General features: G+C 39.1%; 1 protein-coding gene across 1 annotated transcript in view; it reads left to right on the top strand.

The window, feature by feature from the left end:
• The first annotated feature begins 2199 nt into the window (after positions 1–2199).
• The window catches only part of slc17a7 (solute carrier family 17 (vesicular glutamate transporter), member 7), a 56154-nt gene continuing 32331 nt past the window's right edge, over positions 2200–26022 (top strand). The window contains 1 exon segment of the mRNA NM_001079140.1: positions 2200–2841. Coding sequence (NP_001072608.1) covers positions 2780–2841 — 62 coding nt within the window. The 5' untranslated portion in view covers positions 2200–2779.

Here is a 26022-nt window from a genome sequence, read left to right as displayed (position 1 = left end):
TTTTTGGGTCAGTGACCCCCATTTGAAAGTCTTGTCTTACTCTTTCTCTTTCTGTTAGAATCCCTCTGTGTCTACATGTGTGCCAGAGTAAACCCGTTATCCAGTAAGCTCCAAATTATGGAAAGGCCATCTCCCATAGACTCCATTATAAGCAAATAATTCTAATTTTTAAAAATGATTTCCTTTTTCTCTGTAATTATAAAACAAAACCTTGTACTTGATCCCAACTAATATATAGTTAATCCTTATTGTAGGCAAAACAAGCCTATTGGGTTTATTTAATATTTATATGAAGTTATGGAGATCCAAATTACGGAAAGATCTCTTATCCGGAAAACCTCAGGTCCCAAGCATTCTGGATAATGGGTCCCATACCTGTACTGTGGGGGGGGGGGGGCAGAGAGAAACATGTGTTATGAGAGTAACACATGCTCTGTGTGTGAGAGAGGCAGTGTGTGTATGAGAGAGAGTGGAACACGTGATCTCTGTGTGTTTGGAGGGGGGGGGAGAGGAAGCGCAATAAGTACTGTCCTCGTTGTGTGTGAGAGTAACAATTCCTTTGCCTGTGAGTGAGTGAGTCTGTGTGTGTTTGAGAGAAGAGAATGGAAGGGAACGGAAGTGGAAGAGCAATAAATACTGTTTGGTGCCCCTTGGAATAAATAGTTCATTCAATATAGTATAGATAATAATATTAAACAAAAAAAGAAATAAAATACAATACATTTGGCAGCATGTCTAAATGGTATAGTTTAACACTGTTTGTATTGAAGCAAACTCTAGCCTAATTTTACTGATTTATATATATATATGATTTTCTAATTATCAGAGGTTTTTGCCAGAGATAGTGTATCATTATCAATACGGGGAGGTGATTTTACCAACATTCTAATTTTAGTTGTTTTAGAGTTTTTTGAAACCATGAAAAAACTTGTTTCCACTAAAACCATGTCTATTGATTTATTAAAAGATCTGAATATAAAAAAGCACAAAAAAATTAAAATAAAGAACAAAAACTGAAAAAGAAAAAAAAAACCTGAATTTTTCGTTTTCGCACAAATTTTCATGCGCTTACAAATAAACAACATATAAGCAAAAACTCCTAAAACCCCAAATAAAAAGATTGTTACAATTTGCCCAGGACAGCATCCACTGACTCCCACATGACCTTGACAGCTTTTAGATGTAGTTTTATCTTTTTTGTGGTTTTTTTTGCTTAATAAATCCCACATTTTATTGAGTTTTTGTGTTATTAGTACAATCTACGAATTTTAGCGCTAAAAACCCTGATTTGTGAAAATGAAAAAATACGAACATTAGATATCACAAAGATATATCAGAGATACATGCATGAGAACTGATACAATAAAACGAGAAAATGTTTTCCCTACACACACGGTGCTAAATCTTATTTAATTTTAACCCCTAATTGATCAGACTGCAGTTTATTTGCAGTGTAGGTGACGCTGCAGGATGTGCGGAGCCCGGTGGGTGTAATTATATTATAAAGACTGGGAGAATTTTACTAAATATTTGAAAGCTTTATTAGACTGCTAGTTACTGCGCAGAATATGACAAACTTTTTTTGGAGGGGGAAAATAATGCATTTTTCAATGTTAATTTGTTAATAATAAAGAAAAGGTAAATCTTTAAATGTCAAATATAAAGCAGTTCATATAGAGTCTCAATTGACAGGTTGTAATAGAATACAATGGGGAGGGCAGGCACATTTTCGCATTGTGTGAACGTTAGTATTTTGTACATGGACTGGTCTTACACATACACAGCGAATAACAGAGATTTAACCCAATGTTATGTGTCCCACAAGGGAATGCAGTCTGGTTCTGTGTACATTTAGGGCAATACCAGGGGTTCTGAGTTTGTGCTGCATTCCTGTGCAACAATAGCCTCAACCTTACCCCAAGTTACAGTAAGTACCTTTGCAGATTAGAGTTATGTGTTTTGTTCCTTTCCTGCTCACCCACCTTCCTGCTGACCCTCCTCCTCCTCCCCACCCTTGAAATCAGCTGGGACTAGCCTGGAACGTCTTCTAATCCTCCTCCAAATATAGCAGTTGGTGTGGAACAGTCTGCGGTGCTGAAGGTTGGAAGGGAGAGGTAGGGGGTGGAGGCTAGGGCTGTTCGTCAACCAGAGCACACTTTGCCTTAATTGTGTGAAAAGCCTTCAATGGGAAAGATTTGGGGATAAATGACATAACAAGCCGAGACAAATACAGAAGAGAAAGGAATCGGCAAATAGAGCGCTGTCCATGGTACTGAAACTCTAAGCGGAACACTGGGGCAACTCTCCATGGTGCTGCTAATATAGGCAAAACGCGGCGGGGGTTACTGTCGGAAGTGCTGATTGTACAGCCCTACTCCTAGTAGGGGCAACTTAGCCTGCCAGTGAATGTGCTTGACTGGAACTGACTAAAGGGATTTTTCCTCTCTCCCTCTCCATTTCATGGCCATCCCACGCAAGAAGGAGGGATATTTATTGGATATTCTCCTCTCCTGCAAAGTCTGATCCCCCCGTTCTATCATTCTGATGGCTCTTCCCATTACTACCTAAGCTGGTATCCCGTAATGCCTGCCCCTGGCCAGGCCACAGCTCCGACTCGTTTAATTCCTACTCATTCTGTGTGTTAGAGTAAAGCCCCACTTAACCCCTGCGCTGGACACACAGACATTTAAATGCCCCGGCCTTAAAAGTCGTTATGAGAACTTTTTCGTAAAAGAATCTCCCTGACAGCTGGAAAGAAGAAGAAGAAAAGGGGATCACAATGGAGTTTAGGAAAGAGGAATTCAAGAAACTAGCGGGGAATACGCTAGGACACCTGCACAGGTATTTGCCATTATTTATATATATATATCTATATTTGTCTATATATGTACATTGCAGAGAAAAAAAGAAACATATGAAGAGATAAAAAAAAGAAAAACAGCATGAAATTATCTCACTGACAAACATTATATTTTCTAATTTTTTATCAAATTTGATCACTTTGCTGAGCCCAACAGTCACACTAACCCTTATGTTGGAATATTGTGATATTATACTGCACTATATATACTATATATATGACAACATCTCCTTTAGAAACGCCTCGGCTTCACAGTACAATTTTAAATAAAAGGAATCTCTAAAAATGCGTTCCATTGTTCTCTAATAGAGATCTCATGGTACTTTCTTGCCTCGCAAGTGATGATTTGTGTTGACAGCCCCCAAATTTAATTAAATTCTCGTTGGCTGGTGCTCTTGTAAGGCACATGTGATTTATTGTAAAACCCCAAGGGGTCTGTACCAGGCGTGGGACTTGGGGGGGGGGGTGTCTCGTCCCCTAACATTCGCGGCCATTCATTCATTTCCTCCAGAAATCTTAATCCGTCGGGGGAAAGCCGATTTTCCCATTCAGTCCTTCCATTTTTCTATCTCCTTGATTAATTTATGTTCCCATGTCCGGGGAGTGGGCAGAGAGGGACCTTAATGAGCTTATAGGTTTAGCACGGGGGGAATAGTGAGAGAGGTGATTACGTTGATGGGCTGCAAAGTATATTATCCTGTAATCCCACTGTGAGGTTAGGGATAATTTAATGGAGGGGCTTTTTAAATCTGGAATTTGAGACCTCTCTTGTGAAAGGACACACAGGTTTTGGGATTAGCAGTAAGGACAGAAGGGGTGCTCAGTGGACAGACACCCATAAAGTAAAATTCCCATGTTTGTATAGAATGACTTAGGCAGTATTTTCCATGTGTTTGTAAGTGGAATTTTACTAGGATGTGTTAAGCCGGAATCGGCTGAGACTCAGATCCGCCATGTTTGATTCCCTTCCCCCACGTCAGGTTGGTATGGGCTGTCCCTTGCAGTAGGCAGTGACACAAACTTGCCATTGTGACATCACAATCCAGGTGAGAACAAGTAGTACTGCAGTCATCTCCCCCCGCCAAAGTCACCTTGGGCTTCACCTTGGGCGGCTAAATCTGCAAACATGGTGACCACGGCTGCATAAAGGGTGGGACTGGACCCTTCAGTAGTTTAATTCCATTTACCATAAATTTAAGTAAATAATATTTGAACTTACTGGTTTCCTTTTCTTGTATTTTCACTTTTTATTTGATAGCCATAGCGTTTGTGATGGCGTGTTGTGTGGCCTATGAAATGAAACCTAAAGCATACCTTCTGCACCAAGGCTATGCATTCTGCTCTGCCTGCCATTCTAGGAGTTTTCATTCATAAACAGCTGGAGGGCCAAACTACTGTATATGCTGAACATCATTCACATCATTTTTCCCTCTCAGACTGGAAACTGTGCCTCTTTCTTTCACTATAGCCTTGTGAGAGTTGGGTCAGGACAGAACCAGCTTTCTCGTGAATTCACTGGTGTTCATGTATTTCTGTACCACACAACTGCTGTGTGTGTGCAATAATTTGTTCAAATGTAGAGTTAAGATAGAGGGATACGTAGATAATAAAATATTGATAGATGATAAAAAAATATAGAAAACACACTCACACATATGCCTGTTTTTGCAATTATGTGTAGATTTTGTTGGCTGGGATTCCTTTCGAATATGGGATGTTTGGCCATGTATATTGTTAAATATAAATCCTTTATAACATAAGTAAGGCAGTCACATCTGGGATATTGATTAAGACCGGTGGCTAATTGCAGAAATGACTTTAGGAGGCTCCTTGCTGAGAACAGGTTTAATAATTGATACACCCTGCAAATAAATGCAGAGCCGTCATATATATTTCATGCAGTTTAGCATCAAGCTTGTGTTTTATTTGGAGTCCTGAGCAGTAATGTAGCGTATATGTGTATATATTTATTATTTTAATAAACCTGTTCTCAGCATATATTTATTTTGTGATAGCCACAAACAATAAAAAAAATGATTAGAAATGATAACCTGGTTAAGAGGCAGAGAGTCAGTTCACAAGGGGAATAGGAATATTTGGTGCAGGGTTACAATGCGAAATTATTGTTGCGCACATCTAGTGATTGATTAATACATGGTCTGGCACAGTCGCCTTGTTTCGCCCAAGCACCGACAAATCACCCAAAAATGTATTTAAGAAGGAAAATCTCAGGTCGCGAATAATCCTAAATTATGTATGACTTGTACACATAAAGGAACAATGAAAAATTACAAAACCATGTACTTTCCATTCTCTAACCTTCGGGTTTAAATAAATGTATGTACAGAATAAAGGCCAGTCCGTGTACATAATACTAGTGTACATACTATGCGAAAATATGCCTGCCCTCCCCGTTGTATTCTACTATAACGATGCCCTTCCCATTGTATTCTACTATAGCCTGTCAATTAAGACTCTATAAGAGCTGCTTTACATTTGACATTTAAAGAGTATATTTACTTTTTTATTATTATTAGCAAATTAACACTAAACAATGCATGAGTTCCCTCTCCAAACCAATCCCCCCAGTCTTTAAAATATAATAACACCCACAGGGCTCCACACATCATTAGGGTGCAGCCGTCACCTACACTGCAAAAAAATGAACTGCAGTTTGATCAATTAGGGGCTAAAATTAAATGAGATTTAACGAATGATTGCATGCTGTATGTGTGTGAGTGTAGGGAAAAACATGTTCTCGTATTATTGTATCAGTTCTTACGGATGTAAATATTCTCTTGGATATATCTATATCTATATAATGTCTATAATCTATTTTTATATCTATATAATATAAAAGATATAGATAGATATAGATAGATAGATAGATAGATAGATAAATGATAGATAGATAGATGAAAGATAGATAGATAGATAGATAGATAGATAGATTAGGGAGGCAGATAGTGATGTATATAAATATATAATATAAACTGTATCAGATCAGTAAAATTATAAGTTTGAATACAAATGATATTAAACTATACCAGTTAGAAATTTCCAGAAGTGGCATTTATGCTGCCAAATGTATTGTTTTTATTTATTTTTTCGTTTAATAATATTATTGGGAATCACTGGGGATTGTAGCTGGGGACGAGGGATGGGCGTTGCCAGGCAGAGGAGGTTTAGAAGGGCAATGAGAGAATAATATGAGTAAAGGTATAATGGTGGATAGAGGAATTAAGCAAAAAGATATATATCAGTGACATTTGTCGGTGCTCCCCTATAGTGTATAGAGAGGTGTACCAGCCTTCCCCTAATGAGCAAAAATCTGTATTAGATCTAATTGTAACAAGATCTTAATTGGGTCCTGTCCATCTGTCATCCTAGTGTCCTGCAATGGCAAATACTTGGAAAAGAAATGCTCCTGTCCAGATAGCTGGGGAGAGATGAATTCCCCGTAGCAATAATAAACCCTTCCAAATGAATCCCTGTAAGCGCTACTATATATTACACATCAAAATCAGCACAAACATTCCCAGATACACAGTCACACACTGGCACAATCATTATCCGCATTCCTCAACTGCATTCCGTGTGTTGGGTGAACCGCAACTTAGTGTAGTAAGGAAAATAGTAAATCTGTTAATATACAAATTAAACAAAGTGTATTGTATACACCTATTTGAATTAAGCAGAGAGCAGACATCCTATTTGTTACTATATATATAAATTCCATTGCCATTTTATCTTTCTAAATTGAATGAATGATTTATTCCTTTCCTTCTTCTCTCTTCTCTCATACACACACACACTCACACACACACGCACATAGCATTTCTTTCATATTATTTCTCACCCCCCCATACAGTTTGTTGCTTGTTTGTTACTCATTCCCTCTATTACACATACACATCTTTGTCTCTCTAGATAGACAGACAGACAGACGGAGAGAGATGCTAACAGAGAGAGAGAAAAGAGTAAGACATACATTTGAAGACACCAAGATAGATAGGAGGATGGATATACTGTAGTATACAGATAGATAGATAGATAGATAGATAGATAGATAGATAGATGTTAGATAGATAGATAGATAGATAGATGATAGATAGACAGGCTGAATTTAATAGACCGGCATGGAGAAAGTATGTATGCAGACAGACAGACAGCTATATATATACAGATTTAAAGACAAACAGGCAGATAAATGAGCAGAAGTGCTAGATACAATAGATATAATAGAAAGAAGTCAAATGAATAATAAGCAGTATAGGCTGGGAATATAGACTTATTGATACACGGTACTACAGGTTACGGCGCAGGGAACCCGGGCAGATCTGTTTATTTGCAGGAATATAATGGCAGCTCGTTATTCCATGTACCGCAGGCTCGGAACCTTTTGGCCCCAGACATAAAAGAGATCTTTGTATTTCTCTGAGCAGCAGCATCCCCCGGCAGCAGCCTGGCCCCCATGTTCCCATTCATTATACAGACATCACAAGCTGCTTGTGCCCCTCTATGGGCTTGGGCTGCCCCGGACATGCTGCCAATCCTAATTATACTCCCATTTCCCTGGGTCCCACCAGGATCAGCGTCCTACCCCCCAGCACTCACTGTATCATTGTGCCTCCAGCTCTCACTCACTCTCTCACTCACTTACACACTCACATACACACTTACACACACAAAACGGGATCGATTGCACTCATCACTTATCAGTTTATCTATACATCCATCTATCTATCTGTCTGTCTATTTATCATTCATTTTGTATGATTTTCAGACCGTGTTTGGGCTCCAAATTATTGTCCTGCTAATTTTTGTACCATGTCGGTCTTTTAGTCGATCAGACAGGTTAAAAAATTTCAGTCAGGTAAAGATAAAATCTGCACCTGATATACTTGGGGGACCTCCAATGGAAGTCCCTTTCCTATGATTGGTGTCTGCCAACTATTTTATGGGCAGAACATCTTCCAATTTTATCCTACAATTTCAGTCTAAGGGGTATATTTATCATGCTGTGTAAAAAGTGGAGTGAAGCATTACCGGTGATGTTGCCCAGGGCAACCAATCAGCAATTAGATTTCAACAGTTAAAAAACCAAAGCGAAGCAGCTGATTGGCTGCTATGAGCAGCATCACCGGTGATATTTTACTCCACTTTTTACACAGCATGATAAATATACCCCTTAATGTCAGTTTTAGATTGTTGCATTTAAATGTATGATCGATATCCAAAGGTTCGTGGGAAGAAGGTGTATGGCCACCTTTAGGTGCAAGACCCTACCTATCTCTATCTAACCCTACTTATATCCACCATATTGACAGGGACCACATGCAGGCGCATTACAGACATTACAGGCTCTGAAGCATAGTGGCTCATCCCCCACTATAATACCTCTGGAGGACTCAGCCTGCCAATATGGTGGCATGGTTTGGTACTGGGGGACTTTTTGGCAAGGTTGATTATTATTTTAAAAAGGGGACTGCAGGGTGAAATCATGATAATGGATTTACGGTCAAATCAGGGAAATTGAGGAAATTTTAAGAGAATTAAGGGCCGCCTCCTGGGATCACATGATTCACAGCGCACAAAAACAAACCAAGGGCACACATACATGCTAGGCCCCGTCAGCCAATTAATGGGCAGAGTTCTGCCTTTTGCTCCCACACTACTTCCTGTTACAGTTAGAGCTGCATTATTTCCTGTCAGCTGATCTCTGAGGGAGCACACAGCCCATCACTAAATGGCGGCTCAAGGGAAAGGGAAAGGGCAATATTTACTGATAGATATATTGCAGTTTGGCCAGATTATTTAATAGGTCACTTAACATAATATAAACTGTTGATTAAGTATTCATTCTGGGGGTATAGTTTCCCTTTAAAATGTCACCCCTACAAATGCCATGGCACCCCCTCCCTTCATTGTAGCAGCCCTGCCTGTAGCTCCTCAAATTGCTATCGGTGTTGACCCATTTGGCCTCAGTTGTCATGTTTTGGTGATCATTCTGGAATAACAAGGGTTAAGCTTTATTTCTTCCCGTTGTCATTTTGTAGGGATTACCATCTGATTCCATGTAATCCTCCGGGGAAAGCATTCACGCTCGCAGAATTACTCTCTGAAATCCAGAAAAGCAGGAGAACATTAGGGAGGAACTGAAGGGTCTGTAACAGGGTTTCACTGCCCTACGCAATCAGCGGCACGTGCCAGGGTGCCCCCCGGCTAATGAGCTCCATGCTAATAAATCCATAGCAACAGCTTCTCCATTTAACACTAATTTCTCTGCAGCCAAAGTGCCAGAGTCTAGATAAACATGAACAAGTAAATAAGCAACAGGAATACACAGGTCAAATCTATCCTGTTTGTTAGTAGACTTTATTAGTCATCTCCCTTCTGTATGAACAAACATCTACAGCAGCCCTTGCCATTGCATTAACCATTTAGGCATCAGTTGATACAGACAGAATTCCTTTGAATTCCTAGTGAACTGTGAAATAATAGCTTGTTCATTCATACAGGGCATATACCAATTAAACATGCCTTAAGGGGAACTTTACCCAAACACCCAAAAGTAAACAAGCAACTTTGCAATATACATTAATTAAAAATATGCAGCCTTTTTGTGATTTTAATGTAATAATATGGTTTGGAAAAGTTACCTAAGCCCCGCCCCCTGTTCCCCTGCTGATCTGGCTGACTACTTTGTGACTCAAATAAAATGTAACAGTAGTTGCTTGTCCTCAGCCTGCCTTCAGCCTGCATCCTCCCAATCCCTCAATTCCTGAATAGATTAAATCTCCCACCCTAAATATACCCCCTGCTTGTTCCCCAGTCAGCGCCACTCTGAACCACAGTACCTACCCTGCGCAGCTTGGGGCTCCTGGTGTTTCGCTACAAGCAAACTGGTAGGGCCGAGTGATTCTCCTTAAGGGCGAAGACACACGGGGCGATTAGTCGACAAGACTTTTAATTAATTCAGTTGCGGCGACTAATCGTGGCGACTTTCCGACCATAGAGTACAATTGCATCGCCACGACAAAAAAAAGTTGCGCCGATTAGTCGCCCCATGTGTCTTCACCCTAAGGTGGAGATTTACTAATCCACGAATCTGAATACCGAAAGGGAAAAATTCATATTGGAAATGAAAATTTCGCCGTCTTTTCGTCACCGTCGCGACTTTTTAGTCACCGCCGTGACTTTATCGTATTTTGCGCGACTATTTTGCCGCCACGCGATTTTTTTGTATCGAGTGATTGTAAAAACCAATCCGATTTTCTTGCGGCGGCGACGAAAAAGTCGCGACGGAGACGAAAAAGGCGTGGGACATACGAAAAAGTCGCGATGCTGACGAAAAAGTTGCAAAAATACCAATCATTACGAAAAAAACGCATTCGGACGCCTTCGGACCATTCGTGGATTAGTAAATCTACCCCTAAGGGGCACATTTACTAACCCACGAACGGGCCGAATGCGTCCGATTGCGTTTTTTTCGTAATGATCGGTATTTTGCGATTTTTTCGGAAAATTGTCACGACTTTTTCGTTACTAATACGATTTGTGCGAAAAAACGCGAGTTTTTCGTAGCCATTCCGAAAGTTGCGCAAAATCTGGCGATTTTTCGTAGCGTTAAAACTTGCACAAAAAGTTGCGATTTTTTCGTAGCGTTAAAACTTGCGCGAAACGTCGCACCTTTTAAGTTTTAATGCTACAAAAAAGGCGCAACTTTTCGCGCAAGTTTTAACGCTACGAAAAAATCGCCAGATTTTGCGCAACTTTCGGAATGGCTACGAAAAACTTGCGTTTTGGTACCGAAAAAGTCGCGACAATTTCCGAAAAGTCGTAAAGACGCTGAAAAAAACGCAAAAAAACCGAAAAAGTCGCAAAATGTTCGTTTTCAAATCGGAATTTTTCCAATTCGGTTCAGATTCGTGTCTTAGTAAATCTACCCCTAAGTGTTGCCACACTTACAGCCCCTAAATTGACAACATTGTTATTTTTCTACAATTGCTGCCATTAGTCACTGGGATCTGTGCCTTAAATCAAGTTGCTCCACAAGTTGTAGCACTGAATGACAGGGCTCTGGCACACGTGGAGATTAGTCGCCCGCAACAAATCTCCCGTGTCTCAGGCAACTAATCTCCCCGGATTGCCATCCCATACGCGGCGGCGGGATTTCAGTGAAATCACGCAAGTTGCCACGAGAGGAATCGCGCCGGTGGGATTGCAATCGGGGGAGATTAGTCGCCCGAGACATGGGAGATTTGTCGCAGGCGACTAATCTCCCCGTGTGCCAGAGCCCTAAGAGGCCAGTAATGCAAAAAATTATTTTAAACTAATATAATAAACCACTTATTCCTATTTTATGAGTAAGTAATTAAATAATTGTTGCTTTTGAAGCAGAAATCCAGATTTTTTTTATTGCAATGTGTTTGGTATCAGTTCTGGTGCGCTGAAACATATTTTAACTGTTGCCCAAGCAATAGGTAATATATATCATCCTCCGGATTACTGAACTCAAAGGGGTTTTGTGATGGGTTCAGCTCGAGGCCTTTTTGTTCTGTAATAGATAAAGGGAAAAAGTGTTAAAAACATATTTGAGCTGATTTCCAGCGGACTCTTCTAACAACAGTAGATACATCCAACTATTGAGAGATATCAGGCTGCGCAGCCTCAAAGAGCACAATCAGATATCAGACATGGAGGAGATGAAAGGGCACATCATTATATACATCGATGTTTAGACTGAGACCTCTTTAATAACAGCTTGCCATTTGGTGCTTATGTGAGTGGCACTACATAATGGGGTGTTTTAAGCCAATCTTTTAATTTTCCAAGAAAGAATCAGTTTATAAAAAAAGATTTCTTTTGTTATGATATAATAGCTTAAATAAAATAATCACCGTCGTTCATATAATGACTTAATAATACTACTCATAGGATCCGAGTTCAAAGGAGAAGTTAAATTATATTGTAAGGTCTGATATAAACAGGTATAGGATCCATTATCCAGAAACCAGTGATCCAGACAGCTCTGAATTAGGCCATCTCCCATAGACTCCATTATAATCAAATAATACAAATTTTTTAAAATTTTCTCTGTAAAAATAAAACAGTACCTGTACTTGATCCCAACTTAGATATAATTACCCCTTATTGGGGGCAGAACAGCCCTATTGGGTTTATTTAATGGTTAAATGATTCCCTTTTCTCTGTAATAATAAAACAGTACCTGTACTTGATCCCAACTAAGATATAATTACCCCTTATTGGGGGCAGAACAGCCCTATTGGGTTTATTTAATGGTTAAATGATTCCCTTTTCTCTGTAATAATAAAACAGTACCTGTACTTGATCCCAACTAAGATATAATTACCCCTTATTGGGGGCAGAACAGTCCTATTGGGTTTATTTCATGGTTAAATGATTCCCTTTTCTCTGTAATAATAAAACAGTACCTGTACTTGATCCCAACTAAGATATAATTACCCCTTATTGGGGGCAGAACAGCCCTATTGGGTTTATTTAATGGTTAAATGATTCCCTTTTCTCTGTAATAATAAAACAGTACCTGTACTTGATCCCAACTAAGATATAATTACTCCTTATTGGAGGTAAAACAATCCTGTTGGGTTTATTAATTGTTCAAGTGATTTTTTTTAGCAGACTTAAGGCATGGTGATCCAAATTATTATCTGGAAAACCACAGGTCCCGAGTATTCTGGATAAGAGGTCCCTACCTATATATTAAAAAATGACAGCCCAATGGTGCAGTACAGTGAATCTCTCACCTATAGGGATATTGGGTTTGGGTGTCAAGCCCCAAATCTACAGTCAGAGGTAACAGATAGCTATTACCAAAACAATGTAAGCTGGCACTCCCCAATGCAGGTCAGAAATATAAAAACAGCCCATGATTAAGTGCCTTGAAGCACAAAACGTGTAAGGCTGAATATGGTCATGTAAGTAGAATAAAAATACTTTGTTTTTACATTAATGGCCTACATGTTGGGTTTGTTTGGAATGCCGGCCTACTATGTTTCGGTAATGGCTACCACTTAGATTGTAAGCTCTACGGGGCAGGGACCTCCTTCCTACTGTGTCTCATACCACATGGCACTTAATCTCTCTGTACTTATTTATTGTATTTATTATAACACCTGTCCTCCCTGTGTGTAATTGTGTATATTGTAAGAGGATACACTGCGTATCCTTGCTACACTTTATAAATAAATTTATACATACATACATACATGGCTAATTTTTTAAAGGGTCAAGATAACATTTATTGGCCTATAGGCACATGGGCATCATACAGTCAAGGTGCTACTAGAATTTAGAAAAGGGAACCAGATGGCATCCATAAACCTAAAGGCTAATGGGCTTTATATTGATTGTGGGAAATATTTTTGAACAAATATTCAGAACAAAACATAGTAAACACAGTGTGCTAATTTGAGAGGCTGAGCATGGCCTTATGGGTGATTGGTTATGTCAGACTAATCTGATTACCATGAATGAAGAGTAGTAGAAGAAGTAGTAAACAAGATCAGGGCTCAGCATAACAAACTACTGCATTACTATTGCTAAAAATGGCAGTGCCACTGGACTTAGCCCTCTCTGATCTTTTTATATCTAAATTGTTACAGTTTGTATTGGAAAAAGACAAATGTCCAGGTTCAATCCCTTCAAATAAAGCCCAGTGCAAATATATATATGATATATAAATATAAATATATAACTAGACAGACCTAGTGATACACTCACATATATAAACTGTCCTGTACATACAATATCAATATATATATACTAATTAACAGTAGATGTTAAGATCACAATCCAGGCCCCTCTTATAGACATTAACACAATCTGCCATTACAGCATCACTAGGGAGGGCATTCCTCTTATCTTATAACAATCATAAGAAGGTATTTCAGTCATATCTAGGACAGTAGATACATTATCATCCCAAGTATCACTATATATGATCTTAAAGCTGGGTTCTCAGGTATCTAGAGCCCAACAGTTTGGTAACCACTTCCTTAAGCCAAAAGCAAGGTTCCTTAGAGGATATGATTAACATATGCAAGTACAGTCAATATAAAGATTTGTCTTTTTCTTGCCCAAAAAAGTGTACCTAGAAATACCCATTAAGACTATAGACCCATCATCATAGGAAGGGTTCATTTACCATAAAGGCAGCTTGGTTATGGAATTCCCTTCCAGGTGAAAGTGTAATTATTGATTTCTCCTGGGTGCAAACATACTGTATATAGTTATTATTAATATTAAACAAAATCAGTAGTTATTGATCCAGTGAATTGTTTGAATGCCATATTTGGGGCAGGAAGGTTTCCCAACCCAGGAGGTATAAATGGCAGCTGGCCTCTTGGGGACTTCACTTTCTTCTGGATCAACAGAAACTGGAATTTGAAAAGGTCAGACATGATGTCTTTATATCATTTTTTCAGCCTCTTTCAGAAATTCAAATAAAGATCAGTCCCTCAAGCACTTGCCTACCATACATTGACTGCCATTGCTGTAGGATTTACATTTCCAGGCTTCCAGCTTACTCTGATCTATGCCATGGGTTTGTCTGGCAGCACGTGGCTCAGTATGATCCGAGGGTAGGCGAGGGGTTCCCCACATCAAATAAAAAATCAGGAACACTTCCAGAAAATTCAGTTATAAGGGCGACCCAGATGCATTTCACTCAATGGCAATGACTGCAGCTGCATTTATTAGAAGTCTCCCTGCTTTTTTGACGGATCTGGTAACCTTAAACTCTTCTCTGACAGAACCAAGCCTCCAGGAAATAATGATAATGAATTATTTCTCCCCAAGTCTGGTTGGGCCGTATATTGTTGGCCATTATATTTCAGGTATGGAAGCATAGACACAACTTATTGTATGGCCAGTTTCATCAGCTTTTAAGACCAAATGGGTCTCCCAAGCCTTCTGGTGAAAGGAGATCCGAAGACCCTTTCACCTTATAGCCTTTTAGCCTGGGGGCTGGGGATTTTTGCCAATCAGTTTTTTTTTTCTTTTTTAAGGAAACTGTTGGGCAAGTTTTTCGTTTTGATTTGAAGCAAAAAAAATGATAATTTGTTTTATTTAGGCCCTTATTCATAACCTATTGAAATGGGAAATTTGGTCAAATTTAGATAAATTCTCCTGCTTTGTCCTTTGACTATTTCTATAAACTATGTTTTGATGGAAATGTTTTATTTCTAACACAAGGCATTTCTTGTTGTCTCTTCTAAAATTTATTGGAATTTTTCTTCACATGAAACCTTGTTCAAACCTTTCCTGTCAAAACCTGTTTTCTAAACACAAGAATTTTTATCTAAGTCCTTGTTATGGCATATAGTTATGAGTAGTGAGGAGCGAAACTGCCCTTTTTTCCAAAAAGAAGCCACAGAAATATTTGTGAAATGGTGAAATGTTGCCAAATGCATGGGAGTCAATGGCTGTTTTTTCGCTGCATTTTTATCATGCAAAATGCTTTTTAGTTAAGGTTCATTTTTTCTTGTGCCAAACACGTCAGTAGGCGTTTTTTCTCACCCTTGGGTTGCTTTTTGCATGTAAAAAAGAGATTTTTTTTCAGGAGAAGCAAACTATATGGTGAAATCCTAGTGCAAATTTGCAATTACTATACCATCTATTAATGGTATAAGTAGTCACCATGAAAGGATTGAATGTCTTAACCATCATCAGTTTAATTCCTCCTTATATTTCAGTCATTGTTATAAGGTTTACTTGCCCAACATTAAAGGGGACCTGACACCCTAAGAAATAACTCCAAATTATTTTCTATATTGTTAGTTGAGCAAAATAAACTTTACTTACTCTATATAAATAATATAAATTTTGTTTCCTTCTGTCGTGGAATTACTCAATCAAAGCAAGCAGGCAGGCACCATTTTGTGGGCACTGTTATGAAGGCAAACTATGGGGGAGATTTACAAAGACCTGAACGCTCGGAGCATTCATGCGAACGCTCCGAGCGTATTCTCGTCGATTTTGTCGCGCATCCGCACGAAAAATTCGGAAAGGCTCTGCCGTTGTTTACAATGGTTCGGTACGAAAATTTCGTGACTTTCGGAACGCCAATACGATATTATCGTGACTAATACGATTTTTTTCGGAAGCATTTTCGTAATATTTGCGATGTTCAGAAATTTTCGTTTCCAATCCGAATTTTTCCCATTCGGGATTCGAATTCGTGTTTTGATAAATCTGCCCCTTTGTATCACCCCAAAATCTTGTTTATGTGCCAGAATGGGGGACCAGATGCCCATGCACTGGCTACACAATTAGATGATGAGGAGGGAGGGGGAAAGTGAGGAGTGCAGTGACATCTAGGTAGTGCTGAACGGAAAGCTAAAGTTATTGTCTGCCCCGCCTCTATGCCTAAGGCATAGAGGCGGGGCAAGCAATTTATGATTGACAGCTAAGATTTTTAAATACCTTTATAATGGGTTTGGATGTGTTAATATAAAAATGAATTTGGGTTTCATGTATTTAATTTTTATGTCTGGGTGACAGGTCCTATATAAGTGAATCATGACCAGCTTTTTCTGTATATGTATATAGACTACAGGGGTTAGTGATGCAGGTAACATCATTGCTGATCCTAGTTTAATGATGTCTGTTGGCCTTGGGCCTTGGTACATGATGCTGCCACCTGTTATAAAGACTATTATTGGGTTAGTAATTGACATCATTTGGCTCCTTCCCAGTAATGATAGGGGTGCATCCTGTGAGTCACATGACAGCAGGTCCACTCACCTTCATCATATCAACCAAACTGTACAACTAATAAAATTCCTATATATATATACATTTATCTGGTTCAAACTAACATTGTTTTTCATTAATAATCAAACTTTATTTATGCTATGTATTTTAAATAGCCTTTCTAATTGTTCTGCATTGACTTAAGAGAAGAATTCCTATCATTTGTTTGCACTGAATGATGGAACATCAATGATAAGGGTATTTATTCTAGTTCTTTTCTGGCACTTTAGATTAGATTCTAAACTCAATGGACCAGGGGATATGTTATCAAAACAGTTGCCCTGTATAACTAATAATGTTATCTGAGAATAAAGATAGCCATATCAAATCATTGATATTATGTAGAAGTGAGTGAGGAGCTGTAAAAGGGATTGATTCCAACATATTGACTGAAGCTATAGATTTTCAGGAAATTACTCCAGTTTCTCCAGTATAATCAGCAGAAAATGTGATGTTTATTGATAGAACCTGCCATGATACTGGTGATACATATATATTTTTGTAGATGAATTATTTGGAGGAAAAATGCAGGTTGGGAAATATTAAAAGTGCTATAAAATTGCTCTTAAAGTTTAAACAATGCATTTCATAAATCACCAAAATAACTGTTTCCCAAAACACTACATAATAAATGGATGAGATAACTGAGTGACAATCAGTAATCAACTAAGGGGAAGCTTTAGGGCCCACTTGTATGTCTTCTGCTGAGAATACCTGTAGTAGCATACTTGTTGTACAGCAAGTACAGGTATGGGACCTGTTATCCAGAATGCTTGGAGCCTGTGTTTTTTTGGATAAGAGATCTTTCCATAATTTGGATCTTTATATCCTAAATCTACTAAAAAAATATTTATTCATTAGTTGAACCCAATAGGATTATTTTGCCTCAATAAGGATTAATTATATCTTAGTTGGGATCAAGTACAGGTACTGTTTTATTATTACAGAGAAAAGGGAATCATTTAACCATGAAATAAACCCAATAGGGCTGTTCTGCCCCCAATAAGGGGTAATTATATCTTAGTTGGGATCAAGTACAGGTACTGTTTTATTATTACAGAGAAAAGGGAATCATTTAACCATTAAATAAACCAAATAGGGCTGTTCTGCCCCCAATAAGGGGTAATTATATCTTAGTTGGGATCAAGTACAGGTACTGTTTTATTATTACAGAGAAAAGGGAATCATTTAACCATTAAATAAACCCAATAGGGCTGTTCTGCCCCCAATAAGGGCTAATTATATCTTAGTTGGGATCAAGTACAGGTACTGTTTTATTATTACAGAGAAAAGGGAATCATTTAACCATTAAATAAACCCAATAGGACTGTTCTGCCCCCAATAAGGGGTAATTATATCTTAGTTGGGATCAAGTACAGGTACTGTTTTATTATTACAGAGAAAAGGGAATCATTTAACCATTAAATAAACCCAATAGGGCTGTTCTGCCCCCAATAAGGGGTAATTATATCTTAGTTGGGATCAAGTACAGGTACTGTTTTATTATTACAGAGAAAAGGGAATCATTTAACCATTAAATAAACCCAATAGGGCTGTTCTGCCCCCAATAAGGATTAATTATATCTTAGTTGAGATCAAGTACAAGGTACTGTTTTATTATTACAGGGAAAACGTGTGAATTATTTGATTAAAATTGAGTCTATGGGGGATGGCTGTTCCATAATATGGAGTTTTCTGGATATCAGGTTTCCAGATAACAGATCCTATACCTGTATGGAATTACATAGGCTGATTACATAGGCCTTATATGTACCTTTGGTTGCTCCTCTGGGGCAGGGACAGATGTGAATGATATATATTTTCTGAAAAGCACTATGGAATATGTTGGCATTATATATTTTAAATGAGATGTATGTTGTAATAATAATCATAATATGCATCCCTAGATACCCAAAATACATTGCTTAAGAACAGAGCAAATAATGGAGTGTATTATAGATCATCTACAATGTGTGATGTCAAAGAATTGGATGCATGACGTAAAGATCTAGGGACATCTTTGAATGAAAGATGAAACCATGTAAACTAATATAAAATGTGACCTTTAATAGTTATATTTAGAATATATAATAGACTTTTAGCATGTATTAAATTGGTTCCAAGCAATTGTCAATACATACTGCTCATGTGGTCCAGACAAGAAATATGGTGATTATATGAGTGATATTGTGTCCCCTGCTGGGAACTATAAGGATAGTGGAGCTTTGTAGTTATACACAACTGGGGCCTTGTGCCAGTGAAAGCTATTTTGCCCCATAAGGCCCTATGGAGGGCCCCACACTTGCCACTGTTTCCCTATGCTCTTTTTTTTTTATATTACCCTATGGGCCTGCCCAGCCTGATTTAAACAGCAATATATTATTATTATTATTATTAAAATGTATTTATAAAGCGCCAACATATTCCGCAGCGATGTACTGGGCCATTTTTTTGGGTGTGTGATAGGAAATTTCCCAATCCCTATTAGGCTGCACAGCTTTCTTATCCAGCTTCTCTTTAGTGGCACCAAATTATTCTTCACGCCAACATCTAATTATTGAGCTGTTAACTAAGTAATCCACTTACCAAAAGGACGATTGTGCGACAGATGGTAGGACATTGGCGAAGATGTAGAGAGGTGAGAACAAGGCAAGCTTGCAGAGAATTGTATAGTCTGTGCCTGAAGTTTGCTGCCAGACAATAAACTCATGTCCTTATAAAGAAGGGTTTTCATCTAACAACATTGTTTCTTGTACTGATTTACAACTCTCAAGGGTTAAATGCACTACTGCAGTTGAATTTAGTAACCAGTTATTGCTGTTTTCCTTTTGTAGTAAACCAAAAATAGTAATAGCCCCTCCTTGTACCACAGCAAAAGTTATCTATCACAAACAGGGTATCTGGTTGGTAACATGAAATAATCTTAAACGAATACTGGAACATGTTTTTTTCAAAACACATACACAGTTAATAGAGCTTCTCCAGCAGAATCCTGCACTGAAGTCTGTTTTTCAAAAAGGCAAACAGATTTTTTTATGTTTAGTTTTGTGACCTGTGCTCTGATAAACTTCAGTCACACTTTAGTGCTGAGCTGCAAATTGGAGTGATACTCCCCCCCCCCAGCAGCCGATCAGCAGAACAATGGGAAGGGAGCAAGATAGCAGCTCCCAGTAGGTATCAGAATAGCACTCAATAGTAAGAAATCCAAGTCTGGCTTGGGACTCCTCCAGTTACATGGGGGTAGGAAAAACAATAGGTTACTTGAAAGCAGTTCTAATGTGTAGCGCTGGCTCCTTCTGAAAGCTCAGACTCAGGCACAAGGCACTGAGATGGCGCCCACACACCAATATTACAGCTAAAAAAAATACATTTGTTGGTTGAAGAATAAAACTTTAACTGGTAGAGTGAATTATTTGCTATGTAAACAGTGTCATTTAGAAATGAAAAAATCATGATGGCTGCCCATACAATGCAGTGACATTAGAGTCAGCCCTTGGTATAGCAGATTATTGTACAAGGGTGGGTTCTATCATCTGCAAAGCCATTATCCTCATTATTATTTGCAAACCAATTATCTAGAAGCATCAGAAATACGGGAATGCCATTTCCCATACAGTCCAAAAAACCCCAAGTCCCAAGCCAATGGTCTTTGGTTGGACTTTAGAAGGTGAACATGTATGTATGTATGTATGTATAACTTTATTTATAAAGCGCCACAAGGGTACGCAGCGCTGTACAATCTTACAGAACACAAAATTACACACAGTGAGGACAAGTGATATAATAAATAAATACAATAAATATATACTGTATACAGTGGAGGAAATAATTATTTGACCCCTCACTGATTTTGTAAGTTTGTCCAATGACAAAGAAATGAAAAGTCTCAGAACAGTATCATTTCAATGGTAGGTTTATTTTAACAGTGGCAGATAGCACATCAAAAGGAAAATCGAAAAAATAACTTTAAATAAAAGATAGCAACTGATTTGCATTTCATTGAGTGAAATAAGTTTTTGAACCCTCTAACAAAAAAAGACTTAATACTTAGTGGAAAAACCCTTGTTTGCAAGCACAGAGGTCAAACGTTTCTTGTAATTGATGACCAAGTTTGCGCACATTTTAGGAGGAATGTTGGTCCACTCCTCTTTGCAGATCATCTCTAAATCCCTAAGGTTTCGAGGCTGTCTCTGTGCAACTCTGAGCTTGAGCTCCCTCCATAGGTTTTCTATTGGATTAAGGTCCGGAGACTGACTAGGCCACTCCATGACCTTAATGTGCTTCTTCTTGAGCCACTCCTTTGTTGCCTTTGCTGTATGTTTTGGGTCATTGCCGTGCTGGAACACCCATCCACGACCCATTTTCAGTTTCCTGGCAGAGGGAAGGAGGTTGTCGTTCAGGATTTCACGATACATGGCTCCGTCCATTTTCCCGTTAATGCGAATAAGTTGTCCTGTGCCCTTAGCAGAAAAACACCCCCAAAGCAAAATGTTTCCACCCCCATGCTTGACGGTGGGGACGGTGTTTTGGGGGTCATAGTTGAGTTAATGCCAAAGAGCTCTATTTTGGTCTCATCAGACCACAGCACCTTCTCCCAGTCACTCACAGAATCATTCAGGTGTTCATTGGCAAACTTCAGACGGGCCTGCACATGTGCCTTCTTGAGCAGGGGGACCTTGCGAGCCCTGCAGGATTTTAATCCATTGCGGTGTAATGTGTTTCCAATGGTTTTCTTGGTGACTGTGGTCCCTGCTAATTTGAGGTCATTAACTAACTCCTCCCGTGTAGTTCTAGGATGCTTTTTCACCTTTCTCAGAATCATTGACACCCCACGAGGTGAGATCTTGCGTGGAGCCCCAGAGCGAGGTCGATTGATGGTCATTTTGTGCTCCTTCCATTTTCGAACAATCGCACCAACAGTTGTCACCTTCTCTCCCAGCTTCTTGCTAATGGCTTTGTAGCCCATTCCAGCCTTGTGCAGGTCTACAATTTTGTCTCTGACATCCTTGGACAGCTCTTTGGTCTTTCCCATGTTGGAGAGTTTGGAGTCTGCTTGATTGATTGATTCTGTGGACAGGTGTCTTTTATACAGGTGACTAGTTAAGACAGGTGTCCTTAATGAGGTTGACTAATTGAGTAGAAGTGTCTAACCACTCTGTGGGAGCCAGAACTCTTAATGGTTGGTAGGGGTTCAAAAACTTATTTCACTCAATGAAATGCAAATCAGTTGCTATCTTTTATTTAAAGTTATTTTTTCGATTTTCCTTTTGATGTGCTATCTGCCACTGTTAAAATAAACCTACCATTGAAATGATACTGTTCTGAGACTTTTCATTTCTTTGTCATTGGACAAACTTACAAAATCAGTGAGGGGTCAAATAATTATTTCCTCCACTGTATATATAAGTGCCATGTGGTATGAGACACAGTAGGAAGGAGGTCCCTGCCCCATAGAGCTTACAATCTAACATACCTCAAACACTGTGTTTCAATGAAAAGTAGAAAGTTTTATGCAAAGCCAAGATGGCTTTTCAGCATTGTAATGATAATGAATCGTCTGCTGCCATCTACAGCAAATTTAGGCTGGAAGAGCGTTGAATATGCGGCTGGCAGTTGCATGATGCTGTAAAGGGCTGCAGTTTGACATCCCTGTTGCAGAGTATATGCCTTAGTATAATATTATATCTCTAGTCTCATCTTTAAACTGGAGATGGTAAAGCACTGTAGCTGCCCCCTGCAGCCACCTGAGATTATTTATTTATAGGTACGGAGGGGTGGCTCCCTTGCTGCTCTCCTGAATATTTTATGAGGCTCGGAGGCTGCAGATCCCTTCATCACTTCCTAAGATGTCGGTGCCAGCTCCATATGTTCCTACTCCCCGAGACGCAGGAAACCAGCACGACAAGAATTAATGAAACAGTCAATTAACAAGTCCATGTGAGAGATGCTGAGTAAACAAGAAGCTGGAAATGTCAGGATCTGGGTGGGAAAAAAAAAGAAGAAAAAAGTGGATAATTGTTCTGCATAAGTACTCAAAATGTAGATGGAGAAGTGCCCAACAGCCTTGGCAGCCCCTACTGGCACCATATAAATAAAAGATCATTCTGTAATAGTGGCCTGGGAATTGTTATATCGATTTCAAAGGATAAATGTGCCCAGCTAATGAAAAAAATGGATACCAGTGCTTTAATATCATTTGGCCTAGTGGTGGCCTGTGGTACCAAGAAGCACCAATGTAGTACCAACCACTTTAAAAGAGGGTGTTTACCTTAAAATTAAGGCATAATTTATAAAAAATATCATTATGGCATTGTGGATTGATCTAATAGTGATCAATCTTTCCAGGAAGTGTTAAATCAGTAAATATCAATCACTGTCTATACCATTACATTGGATTTAGCATCCTAGACCATTACATTGGATTTAGCATCCTATCTCATGGATCAAATTGGCATGTGAAGAAACAGTGCTGTTCTGACTCCATCTGAGTTTGAGAAAACCTGCAGAATTCCCACGCTGAACTAAATTTTTAGTATGATGTTGACAAGGGAATTCTAAGGTGATTTGCAACTGGTCTTTATCTCATATTGTTTAGGGGGTTTGTCATATTTTACTCTTTGAATGATATCCAGTAAAGAAGATTTAAACACTGAATAACCCCAATAGGATTGTTTTGCCACCAACATATATTTATGCAGCTTATATGTTTATATGTGTGTGTAGAAATTGGACAGTGATGATTAGAAATTGGACAGTGATGATTATATTTAAAACAAGCTCTTAAATGACACCCAAGCCATAGACCCAATGCAATATTTAACAAAAATTATCAGAAATATGTTTACAGTTTACAGTAACATGGCCTACACTAGCATATGTCTGAGCCCTTACTCCAGATAGGGTTGCCACCAGGCTGGTATTTGACCGACCTAGTCGGTAAATGACCAGTTAGGGCTGGCACTGGTATTACAAATTTACCAGCAACTTACTTGTTGGTAAATTTTAATGGCCTATAAATGCCCCCAACCCTGACCCTTTCTGCTGCCATTGATTATTATTATGGGCCCACCTCTTTTCTGCCTAACCCCACCCAGTCCACTTCGTTCTGAATTCTGACACTTCCTGCCCCCGCAAACCCAAAGGCCGGTATTAGTCACAAAAAAGAGTGGCAACCTTAACTCCAGACGAGTGTTTTTCTGCTAAAGACAAATCCATCAGCTGGGGACAATGCTCAGTTGGGACACATTTTTCCAGGGTACTAAGCTTATCCCTGCTTTGATACGATAGCTAGGAATCACTTTCTGGGTTCTATTTGAGACCTCATTTATGGACGCTTGTCTTTTTAATTACCAATTTTAGCACACTGTAAATATATGAATTTTTATTATGCATCATGATTAAAACAAAACGCACTTCAAGGGATTACATAAATGAGGGCTAAATATAGACGGGCCGGTGCTTTTATCTTGTTTCCATTAGTCGCATTTTGCACATAGTTTATTCATAAGAAGTGGTGATTTTTCGCTTTCTCTCACCCCCTGTTAACGTGTTCTCTAACAACTCTAATGTGTAAGTGCAGAGCTGTAAGAGCTGTTAATTGGCAATTTTTGGAGATGAGCATTGTGGGAAAGTTACTGGCTTCCAAACTTTATCTGAGCAACACTGGGCTATTTTTATTGCAAAGTCTTCTGCTGCAGGAAATCATGCAATGCTGGCATCTACTCTGCATCCTACTGTAACTGAGGGAATAGGATTTATATACAGAGCATTTCGGTTTACAACCCAATGCATATTTTAAACACCATCCCTTTAGAATCTGCAGAGTTATTGCGAGAGGAAAAATACCCCAATGCTATGATAATGAGACCTTAGGGGTAATTTAGAATAACAAAGGCAGGAGTGCAGGAGCGATAAGGGGCACCATTATTTCCTAACACAGGGGTCCCCAACTTGTGAGCCACAGTCAAATGTAAAAAGACTTGGAGAGCAACACAAGCACCATAAAAGTTCATGGAGGAGCCAAATAAGGGCTGAGATTGGCTATTAGGGGCCTCTATGCACACTATCAGCTTACAGGGGGCTTTATTTGGTAGGAAATCTTGTTTTTATTCAACCAAAACTTGCCCCCAAGTCAGGAATTCAAAAATAACTCCCTGGTTTGGGGGAACTGAGAGCAACATCCAAGGGGTTGGGGGGCAACATGTTGCCCCTGAGCCACTGGTTGGGGATCACTGCTCTAACATCTAAATATTATGCAAATTAAGGGATGGACAGGGGGTGGGAGATGTTAGGCCTATATGAATACTCCTTTAAACCCTCATCAAACACAGGCAGCACTGTATTCATGGGTGCAGCCACAGGCCTAAGAGCTATGAAACCAGTAGCATATTCTGGTCCGGTGTTGCCCTAGTCATCGGACCAATGCATCGGGGAATGTGCAATTACATCACCTGAAGTGATGTCATGGCGTAACGCACCTGCGTATGACGTCACTTACGCGCACTACCCCCACCTCTGCTGCCAGATTTGATAGAAAAGTATCTGGCAGCAGGGGATGGGGCTTTTTCCCCCAAAAGTTTTATTTACCATATAGGCATCTGAGGGCCACCCCCATAAAGGTGTTGCCCTAGGCTCAGGCCCTCAAGCGCTTATATGGTAAATACACCTCTGTATGAAACCGAGTGCAGACTTGTGGCAAAGTGCAAAAAAATGGCATACATCTTGTGCCTAAAAGTAGTACATGGCATAGAACACAGATAGTTTTTCCAATGGGCAAATTATTTGACCATCCCTTGCTTATATTTACATCATGGTGTCATATAAAGAATGGTGGATTTTATGGTTTTTTGGGGATACCAAATGTGATTGGGTATTTGGTAGCCCAATGTGGACTGTTAGCCTGCAGGTTCTGCTGGGAGTAAAACCACGTCTCTGTGCTTCCAAAACTTGTCTCCAAGCCAAAGATTTAAAAATGGGCATCTATTTTGAGGCCACTGGGAGCAACATCTAAAGAGGTGGTGAGCGACATGTTGCACACAAGTCACTGGTTGGGGATCAGTGCTCTAGATACTCCTTAGTCTAGATGGTTTATTAGGGTGAGATTTGAGATGAATGAATATGGCTAAAATAGCAATGTTTTAATGTATCTTTAGCCTGGTTAAGAGCCATAGGATGCTTTGACCAAATGCTGGACCTTTAAAGTAGGGAATGAACTAGAAAAGTGGGGACCACTTATCTACAGCATTCAAATGGCTAAATATACTGTAAAATAATGTTTTGCTACATATACTGTTTAACAAAGCAAGTTTAATACAATAAGCAGATGACATTTTTAATACAACCTTGTTTTATTGGGGTCATGT

Source organism: Xenopus tropicalis, chromosome 7, assembly GCF_000004195.4.
Source record: "Xenopus tropicalis strain Nigerian chromosome 7, UCB_Xtro_10.0, whole genome shotgun sequence".
Taxonomy (NCBI): Eukaryota; Metazoa; Chordata; class Amphibia; order Anura; family Pipidae; genus Xenopus; species Xenopus tropicalis.
The sequence above is the reverse complement of the archived record's forward strand: the minus strand, read 5'-3'. Positions and strand labels throughout refer to the sequence as shown.